Source organism: Ursus maritimus, unplaced genomic scaffold (assembly GCF_017311325.1).
Source record: "Ursus maritimus isolate PB19 unplaced genomic scaffold, ASM1731132v1 scaffold_33, whole genome shotgun sequence".
NCBI lineage: Eukaryota > Metazoa > Chordata > Mammalia > Carnivora > Ursidae > Ursus > Ursus maritimus.
Genome location: NW_024425897.1, coordinates 22,919,322 through 22,931,275, shown reverse-complemented (window position 1 = coordinate 22,931,275; position 11,954 = coordinate 22,919,322). Strand labels below are relative to the sequence as shown.

Here is an 11,954-nt window from a genome sequence, read left to right as displayed (position 1 = left end):
TGGCTTCTGCGTGCCCAGACCAGCATTACTCATTTGTTGCTGGTCACAGTGGCAGATACACTACACTAAGTAGGAAAAAACAGGACTGCACCAAGCCTACCCTGTGAAGGAGTCCCATATAATTATCAGGCAGTTGGGCCCTTTGTCGGCCGTGGCAATCCACCGCCTGTCTTCACTGATGCAGAGGCAGGAGATCACATTAGGGTGGCCCTGCAGAAACGCAGAGAAAATGCTTTGAAACATCAAGGACATTAGGAGAGGCTGGGGCCCCAAAGAGAGAACTAAGCTGCCCTTCCAGGTTCATCTGGCTGAAAATTCCACTCCTATGGCCTTTTCCCTGGCATTTTCCCATAGTCAATGGTTTTCAGATTTTCTCTCCCTCAAAACTCCTGAAGGACAAGCCACACTCCCCACAAGGACAGGGGCTTCCTACAGGTCTTGGCATGTGCCCAACTCTGAACCCAGGTTGAGAATAAATGTTGGGGTTCTGCCCAACCTCCAACCCCCTTGAAGCCCTGCTGGCTGCATTTCCCTAAAACAGTGTCCACATCAGGTCACTGAGCAGCTCTGCAGCAAAAGCCTTCTTCACTGGTCTCTCTTTCTTTGCCATTCCCCCGCAATCCTTTCCCAGTAACTCAGGAATCTTCTGGAAACACAAACATGATGGTAGTGCTCCCTGCCAAGAAATAGCCCGTTTCCTCCCTTCTTCATCTCCCCTTGCTCACTCCGCTTCAGCCATACTGGCCTCCTTTCTGGGCCCCATGGGCAGGTCTGCAAACTTAGAGCTCTCTGGGTCTGGAATGTTCCTCCCCAGACTGCTCGTGGTTGGTTCATTCTCTTCATTCAGTCAAACCACAGCACAAAGGGCACGTCTGCATTGCCAGCCCACCCAATCAGAGGGCCATCTCTCACTCTTGATCTCTTTCCTACAGCAGCCCCCATTTCCTTTGGAGTGCTTGTTCTAATTTGTAATTGTGTATTTATGAGACTGTAAGCTCCATGGGCGGGGGCGGGGGGGGCATCTGTTTTGTTCATGACTATAGACCCAGAATCTGAAACAAAGAGATTCTGATAAATACCTGTGGAATAAATGAACGAATGAATGAATGAATGAATGGTCGAGGCCGCTCCCAGCCACCAGACTCTGAGGGAGGCTGGACACCTGTCTGGCATGGTCTCTATTTCTCAGCCCCTCTGCCGGCTGCTGCCCCTTCTTCACTCTGCAGACACAAACTCTCCCCTCTCCCTCTGGCCTCACCACTGTGCTCAGTGCCACACATTCAACTAAGCTCCAAGAAGGGCTGCTTGCCGGGTTTGTATGTGTTTCTGGATATCTAGAGAGCAAATTCCTCCAGCTGCACCCACATGCCATGGATCCCTAAGTACTGACTAGGCTTTTGGAAAATCCTGTGTGATGTTTTTGACCTAGGCATTGACTTAAGGAAGGTCCTTATTAAAACATATGTCCGTTGAAAAGGGTAACATGGAACTGTTTACCCGGTTAACTAGTGGAAAATCAGATACCAAGAAAGGAGGACATTTGGTCAGGTAAATGATGAGAATGTCAGGACGAGGGGCACTGGAAATACATGAAGGCTCTCGAGGGAGGGAGGCATAAGGATGACAACCGACCTACTCAACACTTTCATGTCAGGGGACCTACGCTCCAGACCTGGCTTCACCATGGACCAGTGCAGCCTTGGGCAAGTCAGTTAAACTGGTCTGAGCCTCAGTCTTTTCTTCTGTAAAATGAGGATATTAACACCCACTTCTCAGCATGATTGTGAGGATCAAAGCCCTTTTACACCTGCAAAGCCCTCTACTTGTTATTTAGGTCCGAATTCCTGCTGAAGCCTTTCGTGTTCCCCATGGTGCTATAGAGACAACATGACCTGTCCTGACCACAGTTTTACGGAAATGGAAAAATAAGATGTTTTAAATTCTTGTTGCTATAAAATTAAAATCAATTGCTGTTTGTAAATTGATTCTGATTAGAATCAGAGAGACAATAAACAATAAAATGTGTTTCTAACGACAAGACTTGCTATAGTTCACAGATGCCCGGGTGACTCAGTTGGTTAAGCGTCTGCCTTCGGCCGAGGTCATGATCCTGGGCTCCCTGCTCAGGGGGGAGTCTGCTTCTGCTTCTCCCTCTCCCTCTGTCCCTCCCCCTGCTTGTGCTCTGTCTCTCTCTCTCTCAAATAAATAAAATGTTAAAAAAAAAAAAAAAGACTTGCTATAGTTCAGAAGAGAAGTAGGAAAACATGATAGTGACATAATGAATCAGTCCTTGGAATAAAACACAAAATGCTATATTCTAGTGAAACACAATCTCTTCTACTTGCAATAAAAAAAACTTGCAGGGGCACCCAGGTGGCTCAGTCAAGCATCTGCCCTTAGCTCAGGTCATGATCCTAGGGGCCTGGGATCGAGCCCCCGCATCAGGCTCCCTGTTCAGCTGGGGAGTCTGCTTTTCCCTCTCCCTTCCCCCACTCATGCTCTCTTTCGCTCACTCTCTCAAATAAATAAAATCTAAAAAAAACTTACATACCTGAAGATGATGCTGAGTATTCTTGAAAACATTGTAGATGACCGCAGTGTGAGCAAAGACATACAGAAGAACTCTCTGGTTTTCGTCTCGAATATAATAAACAGGAAGAGAACTGTTCCATCCGAAAGACCAAGTCAGGGTCTGGAAGACAAAGGCAAAACCAGGAAGAACTAAGTGTGCCGAGCCCAAACTGTGATGCCAGGCACCCCCGGCACAGTCTCTGGAGGAGAAAGATTTCACACCATCAGTCCAAAGAAGAGAAATCACTTCAAGAACGTCCTCAGGGGTGCCTGGTGGCACAGCGGTTGAGCGTCTGCCTTCGGCTCAGGGCGTGATCCCGGCGTCACGGGATCGAGCCCCACATCAGGCTCCTCCGTTATGAGCCTGCTTCTTCCTCTCCCACTCCCCCTGCTTGTGTTCCCTCTCTCGCTGGCTGTCTCTATCTCTGTCAAATAAATAAATAAAATCTTTAAAAAAAAAAGAACGTCCTCAACCACGTGCGCCGGTGCGGATGACGCTTGAAACCGTGATGCTGAGTGAACGCAGCCATGCAGGACCACACGGTGCTTGGTCAGGCAGATCCCTAGAGACGAGAAGTCACTCAGTGGCTGCTGGGGGCCTGCGGGAGGCAGGTGGGGAGCGACTGCTACGGGTTATGGATTTCTTTTGTGGGGAAGAAAACGTTCTAGAATTAGTGGTGACGGTTGCACAACCTTGTGAACACACTAAAAACCAACGGACTGTACGCTTTAAAAGGGTACATTTCACGAGGATGTGGAGAAACTGGAGCCACTGTGCACTCTTGGTGGGAATGTGAAATGGTACAACTGCTGTGGAAAACACCACAGAGATTTCTCAAAAAATTGAAAGCAGAATTTCCATATAATGCAGCAATTACACTTCTGGGTATATATCTTAAAGAATTGAAAGCAGGGTCTCAAAGAGACATTCGTATGCCCATGTTTACAGCAGCATATTTCACAGAAGCCGAAAAGTAGAAGCAACCCGAGTGTCCCTCGATGGATGAATGGATAAACAAAATGTGAACTGGATCCAGCCTTCCACTGGAAGGAGATCTGACACCCTCCACAACAGAGATGAACCTTGAGGACATCGTGTAAGTGAAATCCACCAGTCACAAAAAGACAACTACGAGAGGATTCCACTGACATGGTCCCTAGAGGAGTCAGATCCATAAAGAGAGGAAGTAGAAGGGTGGCTGCCAGGGCAGGACTGGGGAGTGGGGAGTCGTTCAACGGGAAGGGAGCTTCAGTCCTGCGAGATGAGCTCCAGGTACTGGTCGCACCACAGTGTCCATGCACTTACTACTACACTGTACACTTAAAAATGGCTACGATGGTAAATTTTAGGGGCGCCTGGGTGGCACAACTGGACAAGTGACCGACTCTTGGTTTTGGCTCAGGTTGTGATCTCAGGGTCATGGGATCGAGCCCCACGTCAGGCTCCAAGCACAGTCTGCCTAAGACTCTCTCTGCCCCTCCCCACCCCCCCTTCTCTCTCTTTCAAATTAATAAATAAATCTGTAAAAGAAAGATGGTAATTTTTACTCTATGTGTATCTTGCCACAATTTTAAATTTTAAGAGGGTGAATTTAATGGTATGTGAATTACACCTTGCTTTAAAAAGAAATCAACAGTAAATAGAAAGAATATCCTATTCTTCTACTCCCCAGAACCAAGACTGCTCAGTACCTGACACACGGGGAGCACTTAATATTGCGAAATTCAGTTTACTTCAGGAAAATATATGGAATGGACAAGTTACAGTGTAGTCACTAAGGAACTTCATACAAAAGGCAATTATTCAGCCAGGAATATTTGGTCCTCACATACCATTTTCCCTTGAAGAATAAAGCACAAGGAGACAAAATTCCCTCAGCATGATTAAAAACTCCATATTGCCAGGAATAAATCCAAACTAAAAATGTTCTGAAATGAAATATTAGAGGTACTATAAATCTGACTATGACTTTTAATCCAATAGTAGTTTACTTATGCATATTTTTTGTGTTCAAAGTCTTTGATAAAAACCACGGATAGACAAACTGTGGATTCATACAAGGGAGTATTACTCAGCAATAAAAAGAAATGAACGAGCAAGCCAGGAAAAGACATTGAGAAATCTTAAATGCATTTTGCTAACGGAAAGGAGTGAAAGGAGTGAAAGTGAAAGGAGAACCTAAAAAGACTTCACAGTGGGTACACATGGGTGGCTCAGTTAGTTAAGCGTCTGCCTTCAGGTCCTGTGGGATCGAGCCCCACATTAGGCTCCTTGCTCAGGGGGGAGTCTGCTTCTCTCTCTCTCTGCCCCTCCCCCCACTCGTGTTTTCTCTCTCTCTGACAAATAAATAAAATCTTTAAAAAAAGAAAAAGACTTCACACTGTATGATTCCAACTCCATGACATTCTGGAAAAGGCAAAACTATGAGGACAGTAAAAAGACCAGGGGTTCTTGGGGAGAGAGGGGGTGAAGAGAGGGATGGAGAGTGGGGCACGAGGGATTTGAGGCAGTGACATCACTCCGTAAGACACTACAATGGTGGATACAACTCATTATACCTTAGTCAAAGCCCAGAGAATGTTACACCACCAGGAGTGACCCCTAAGGTAAATGACGGACTTTAGTTAATAATAACGATCAATATGGGCTCATCAACTGTAACGAATGCCCCACACTAACGCAAGATATTAACGAAAGAGGAAGCTGGTGCGGGGGGGGGGGGGGGGGGGGAGCACAAGGGAGTGTATGGGAACTCTGTACTTTTCGTTTCATTTGCTATAAATCTAAACTGCTCGAAAAAATAGTCCATTTAGGGGTGTGTGCCTGGCTCAGTCAGTAAAGCCTAGGACTCTTGATCTCGGAGTGTTCCAGCCCCATGCTGGGTGTAGGGATTACTTTAAAAAAAAACACAAATCCGTTTAAAAAATTAACTGAGGCCAATTAATCGAATGTGGTAGCGTCTAAAGTGATGGCTAAGTGATTAGAGATTTTTAGTAACTCATTCACTCAGTATTAACAGAACTTCCCCGCTCAAGCAGCACTCCCATTAACTGAAACCGCACAGTACTGGTCGCGTACGCACCCGTCCTACCATTTGTGGTGAACGATCCTGGAGACAGCCATCTCTTACAGCAATCTTCCAAAACACGAACACAAAACGCTATTGTCAAAACCAGATTCCACTACGTTTGGCAATCGTAACCTTCCTTCTCATAAATGCATGATCCCTTGTTTGCTTGGCTGGAGACGGTATCCACGGTTATGCCTATTTACCGTGAGCAGTGTGAGTTATTCCAGGCCTTTGGGATAAGGCAGGGGACCCCAAAGGGAAAGGGGGATGTCAGGGGCACAGAGGAGCCACTCGCTGGAGCACTCTGGTGAGAACCAATCAGCAGTAACACAAACGGCCATCAATAACCGGGAACCGGCTGAACTGAAGATGAGGAAGTGGACCTACATACTGAGAGAGAAAATCCTCCGGGACATACTTAGTGGAAAGCCACGCTGCGGTGATGCAGAAGATCTTCCTGGCATAGAAAACAAAAACTAATGTGTGTGGAGGTGTGTGTGCACACAGGAGCACACAGATATGTCTGTAGATGCCCAGGAAACGGCCTGGAAAGGTAACACAGTTACACCAAACTGTAACATTAGTCACCTCAGGGAAATGGACTTGGCGTGGTCTGTGCAAGAAGAGGACCTGCTTGAATTTTTTTTTTCTTTATTTTTAGAGGGGAGGAGGGGCCAGGAGAGAGGGGCAGAGAGAATCGCAAGCAGGCGCCATGCCCAGCTCAGAGCTCGATGTGGGGCTCGATTTCACAACCCTGAGATCACAACCTGAGCAGAAATCAAGACTCGGACATTCAACCAACGGAGCCACCTAGGCGCCTCTGCTTTAATTTTTTTTTTAAAAGATCACGTATTAATTTTAACAGAAAGAAAAACAATACAGGAACAGGAAAAGAAAGGAGGTGTCCTCAAGGAGCTAAACAAATTTGCAGAGGAAGGTGGTCGAGAAGAGTTTTGCAGCAAGCCCAAGGTTAACAGGGAACCCAAAGCCCTGGCACACAGGTCACGTGCTCTCATCAGTGCCATCACTAGCTGTCTTGTGAGCTGGCTAAACAAGGCAAAAGTCTTCATGGGCTCTGAAACTTATTCTTTCTTTCAGACTGAGCAAGCCCAAGCTTTGAGCTCGAACTCCACTGCTCAGAGTAAACCCCATCTACAGAAAGGAGGCTGTCAGTCGTCTGCGTCTCCCACTAGGCATTCCTTCCATCACCCTCATCATCATCGCCAGCCTTGCCACCACACCACCACCATCACCATCATCTCGACGTGAACACTCGTCAAGTGCTCACTGTGTGTCAGGAACTACATTAAACACTTTACGTATATTCAATCACTTACAAATCTTCCAAAGGCAGAATCTACAGGGAAAAAAGGAGATCAACCCTAGGAAGCAATTTTCAGTAGCAGATGGAGGAAGAAGAGGAAAACTCTCCTCTTCCTTCTCTTGGTAAATGATAATATTTGTATTCCTCGCAGGTGGTGCCTCCCTGGAATACTGTCGTGGCAGCAGAGGCAGATTCCTTTGGACCACCTGGCCCTTTTCTCAGTGGCTTTCACTTTTTCCAGACCTTTCGCTTTCTGGTCCATCTCAGAATGGATAGTTTTAGGAGCTGGTAAAGAGGTATCAAGCCAGCTAAGGCAGAGGAGGTGAGGAGAGGAGGGAAAGGGGAAAGGAATGGAGGAGGAGGAGAAGGAAGTGAGAGAGAAGGGGAAGAGGAGGAGGGAGGGGAGGGGAGGAGAGGGCGAGATGGAGCTTGAGTCTCCCACAAGAAACAGCACCCTATGCAAGAGACAAACCACGTCCGGAATTTCCTGCCCGCGGGGCAACACTATTGGACCCAGATGCAGTGTTCCAGGCACACGTGTCCGGCCAGAGCGCTGAACTGAACTTTAAAGACGCACGAGTCTATTATTAGTTCAAAAAGGGTCTTTCTGGTGGTGTTTTTTTTTCCATACGAATAAAATTCCCTTATTTCACAATGCTCTCAAAGCGCTGGAGGAAATTAAAAAGCACGTTACACTTACCAAAGGATACACACTGGCACGGCCATCCTTTTGAAACACAATGTCCTCGCTGGTAGACACCAGGGATTTCTCCGGGATCCGTGCTTTGGACTGGAATTCTTTCTCTTGTTCCTCACTTAAGTATGGTAACCTTTTTCCTGTTCCCTCTCGTCCCAATTCATCTTGGGCCATCTGGTCCGTTTTCTCCCCGAGCTCGCTAGAGGGGTGTGTTTCAGGGAATATCTCTCGTTCCTCAGAACTCTTTTGATCCAAATCAAGAAATCTTAGTTCTGAGCTCAAATCTCCTAAAAGCTCATTTGTTTCCGAATGCTCTGATTCTAATGCATGCTTTGACTCGCTGAGGGTTCTCTTAAAAAAGAAACAAAAGAAGATTGTGATTCCAAATAGCGTGTAGCTGCTTCCCTCCCTCCTTTCCTTTCCTTCCTGTTCCTACTCGCCAGCCCTGTGTTCACCTCACACTGGAACTATGAAGTGTTTTAAAAAGGAGCCTGGGGGGTGTCTGGGTGGCTCAGTCGGTTAAGCATCTGCCTTTGGCTCGGGTCATGGTTCCAGGGTCCTGGGATGGAGCCCCACATTGGGCTCCCTCCTCAGTGGGGAGCCTGCTTCTCCCTCTTCCATTCCCCCTGCTTGTGCTCTCTCTCGCTCTGTCAAATAAATAAATAAAATCTTAAAAAATAATAATTTAAAAAAATAAAAAGAAGCCTAGGACATTTTGTACTTAAATCACATGAATCACGGGTGGGCCAGGTTTATTCTTGGCCTCCTAGCAGAACCACACAGCAAAACCATTATTCTAAGTGGCACTGGTCGTCTCCAAGGACAGATGAGTCACAGAGTCACTTCTCTTTGGACCACGGCTGATTCTCCTTCAGGAGGAGAGCCCACATTACTATAATCACGCTGAATCTGTTCTAAGACAAGCACACTCCAACTAACCCCTGGGAGCTCTTTATCTCAGCTCCGCTGCACACCTCCTCCAGGAAGCTTTCCCAGACCATCCTCCTAGCTGGGCTAAATGTCCTTGTTTTTTGTTTTTAAATATCTCCCATGCATCTCTCAATTACTGCACTTAGCATATTGTTTCACAGTGTTCAGGTATCAGTCTGTCACCCTACATACCCTAGAGCTCCTTAAGAGAATGGATTGTATCTTATTTGTCTTATCCCCATAGCTGGCCTATGGTAAGCATTCAATGATTCTGAATGAATGAAAAGATGAATGACTTAAATTACTACTTACTAGGGAAGTTCCTGACATGACTGACTGGGAATCAATCAATGTAAGTCTCTCCAAACTGGTCATGGACTTGGTGATTTCTTGAGGCTTCACTGTGGTTTCTTCTTGCACCACAGCCTCCTCCTCCTGTGCTGCTCCAGCCTTTTCCTCTGTTTCTTCTCTGACGGCCCCCTTCTCCCCCCCATATTCTTTCCCCTCTTCCTCCTCCTCCCCTTCTTCCTCCTCTTCCCATTCGTCCCCTTCTTCCTCCTCTTCCCATTCCTCCCCTTCTTCCTCCTCCTCCCCTTTCTCCTCCACTCCTTCCTCCTTCTCCAATTCCTCCTCCTCCCCCTCTTCTCCTTTCTTCTCTTTCTCCTCTACCCCTTCCCCTTCCTCCCCTGGCTCCTCTTCCTCCACTCTTTCCTCCTCCTCTCCCTCTTCTCCTTTCTTCTCTTTCTCCTCTACCCCTTCCCCCTCCTCCCCTGGCTCCTCTTTCTCCACTCTTTCCTCCTCCTCCTTTTCCCCTTCCTCCCCCTCCTCCCCTTCTTCGTCCTCCCCCTCTTCCCCTTCTTCCTCTTCCCCCTCTTCCCCTTCCTCCCCCTTTTCCCCTTCTTCCTCCTCCCCCTCCTCCCTTTCTTCGTCCCCCACCTCCTTTTCCCCTTCCTCCCCCTCCTCCCCTTTCTCTTCCACTCCTTCCTTCTCTTCCCATTCCTCTCTCCCTTCCTCCTCTCCTTCCTCTTCCTCTTCCTCCTGCTCCCCCTCCTGCTGAGGCTCTCTCCCAACTAATACGTCCTCTTCTTTTAATTCGTGTTGCATACTTTCCATCTCTCTATAATATTGATTATATTCTTCTTCCATTTCTGTTTCTCCATCTTCTTCTGATTCTTCTAATGGGTACTCCCCTTCATCTGACATTCTTCTTTGTGGGGTTTCCTTTAGAGAAATTTCGACGGTAACAATCAGCAGTTCCCCCTGTTTCCCACTTTAATTTCCTGGTGCACTAACCTATCCATGAAGTGTGCAATACCAGCTCTGGTTCCTTTCCACAGGAATAAAAAGAATCTCACACTTCTGGGAAAGCCTGTCCCAAATCTTAAGCATATTGATGCCAGGGCCTCTCATCTTTCTAGGAATAACTTTAGAGCCCTGTAACTCACTTTACATATATTCATATTCCCACAGGCAGCAAAATGATAACCCAGGCATTAACGACAATTCTAATAATGTAAATAGGGCAGAACCCGTGGCTTGGTGGTTAAAAGCGTGGACTTTGCAGTCGCTCTCTCCTAGCACGGAACCCCGGTTCTACCACTCACTTGCTCTCTGAACTTGGGTAAGTCCCTGTACCCCTAGGAGTCCAAATTTGCTCACAGGCAGATTAAAAATGAGAACCCTAAATTCTGGGGTTGAGATGACAAATGTAAAACGCTCAACGCAGCTGCCGCAGGGTGCTTAGGAAAGGCAGCAATCGTTTACAAAGTTTAACAGCCTTCTAACATAGTCTCTCATTTACTTCTTATGACAAACTTGAGTTTGAGGCTCTGGGAAGTGACTTATTCAGATCACACCGCTAGAAAGAGGCAGACCTCTTTAACGCTCTGTTCTTCCAGGTGAAATAGCATGGCTACCATTTCAAGCCCGGGGCCCTGAGCACCGGGCCTGCTCCGACTGCAAACTTTGCCGGCGCATCTAGATACGGACGTCCAGGGGAGAGGAAGGGAGGGGAGTAAGGTGCGGTGGTCGGGGGGCGGGGGGGCGCACAACGCCCAGGCGCGGCTCCTTGCGTCAGCTCAGGTCTCTCTGAGGCCGCCCCGGGCCCCCGACCCAGTGGGGCGAGCGACCCCCACCCTCGCGGGGCACCAGGACCTCCTACACCAGGGGCCCCCTCCCCCGACTCACGGAGCGCGCCCTCCGACCGCCTTCAAAGGCCCGGCCCTCCCGCCGCCTGGACCCTTCCGTCACCTCCCCAGTCTTCAGCGGCCGCCGCTTTCTCCTCCACGCGCTCCCTAGCTACGGTTGCCACCCAAGCCCCGTCCCCAATGTAACAGCCGCCACGGCGACCGGCCGTAAAGCGGGAGGGCCGGCCTGTGGTCACGTGCCCAAGGCTCTGCAGCGGGCGGGCCGGCACGCCCCCTGGCGGTCCCCGGGGGAGAGGCGCCGCTGCGGCCCCCGAGGCGCAGTCAGCCTTCCTCGTCCCAAAGACTCTTCCTTCAGCTCCCTCCCCCAACTTTTTCCCAGGGCGCCGAAGCCTGAGAAGCTGCAGCGGTGGCTACCTGCTGTTCTGACTTTCCGAAGGCTTGACGAGACGACTTACGAGCTGTTTGGTAAAATTCTCTTTGCCAAAAGCAAACTAAATTTCCCGGTCTCCTGGACGCAGCACAGATCTGCCCTCCACACTTTCTCAAGGGGCACTGCGTGTTGTGCGCCGGACTTCAGCTAGCTGGGATGATACACTATGTAGGCTACATTATCTTGCTGTTCTTATCAAAAATGTGTCTGCAAAACCAGCTTGGTTCGACCTATTAGGATCATTTCAAAGTGGCTGTCAGCTACAATCTCACAGAAGACGGCATCCTGAGGTTTCTAAAGGGAGGCCTGCAGGAAACCAGCCAAAGGCACCGACCAGAAAAATCTGGGGCTCTCATTTTAGGAGAATGTCAATGATTCTCCCCGCCCCCACACCGCCAAGCCCCAACGCTGGTTGATTAATAAGCATACATCTCAAAAAAAAAAAAAAAAAAGGATCAAACCGGATGGTACAAGCTGTGTTTAATATAATCTAGGGCTTATAAAGAGATTGGAAAACGCTTGGAATCAGAACACACACACAATTTAAACAGCAAACGCTGGTAAGCAAGGCATGTCTGCGGCTACAAGGGGAGAATGCATGTGGATGTAAATTTTGGGGAACACACTCAACAGGAAGGTTTTCCAGCTGAGCATTAGAAGAGAATCCATGGCTGGAAGCACGCCCCAGTGCTGACTCCTGTCATGGCAGGCTGGTTTCTGTATCCAACCCAAGCAAATCCATTCCCGAGGAATCCAGGCATGCCTCAGGAGAATGGGCCACACC

General features: G+C 48.3%; 1 protein-coding gene across 1 annotated transcript in view; it reads right to left on the bottom strand.

Annotated features, from left to right (window-relative positions):
• The window catches only part of CFAP251 (cilia and flagella associated protein 251), a 66,963-nt gene extending 56,000 nt beyond the window's left edge, over positions 1-10,963 (bottom strand). The window contains exons 1-6 of the mRNA XM_040619971.1: positions 10,844-10,963; positions 9,572-9,814; positions 8,906-9,106; positions 7,667-8,014; positions 2,552-2,692; positions 101-210 (exon numbers count right to left, since the gene is read on the bottom strand). Coding sequence (XP_040475905.1) covers positions 101-210; positions 2,552-2,692; positions 7,667-8,014; positions 8,906-9,106; positions 9,572-9,796 — 1,025 coding nt within the window. The 5' untranslated portion in view covers positions 9,797-9,814; positions 10,844-10,963. The remainder of the gene's footprint in view (positions 1-100; positions 211-2,551; positions 2,693-7,666; positions 8,015-8,905; positions 9,107-9,571; positions 9,815-10,843) is intronic.
• Between the last annotated feature and the right edge of the window lie 991 nt (positions 10,964-11,954).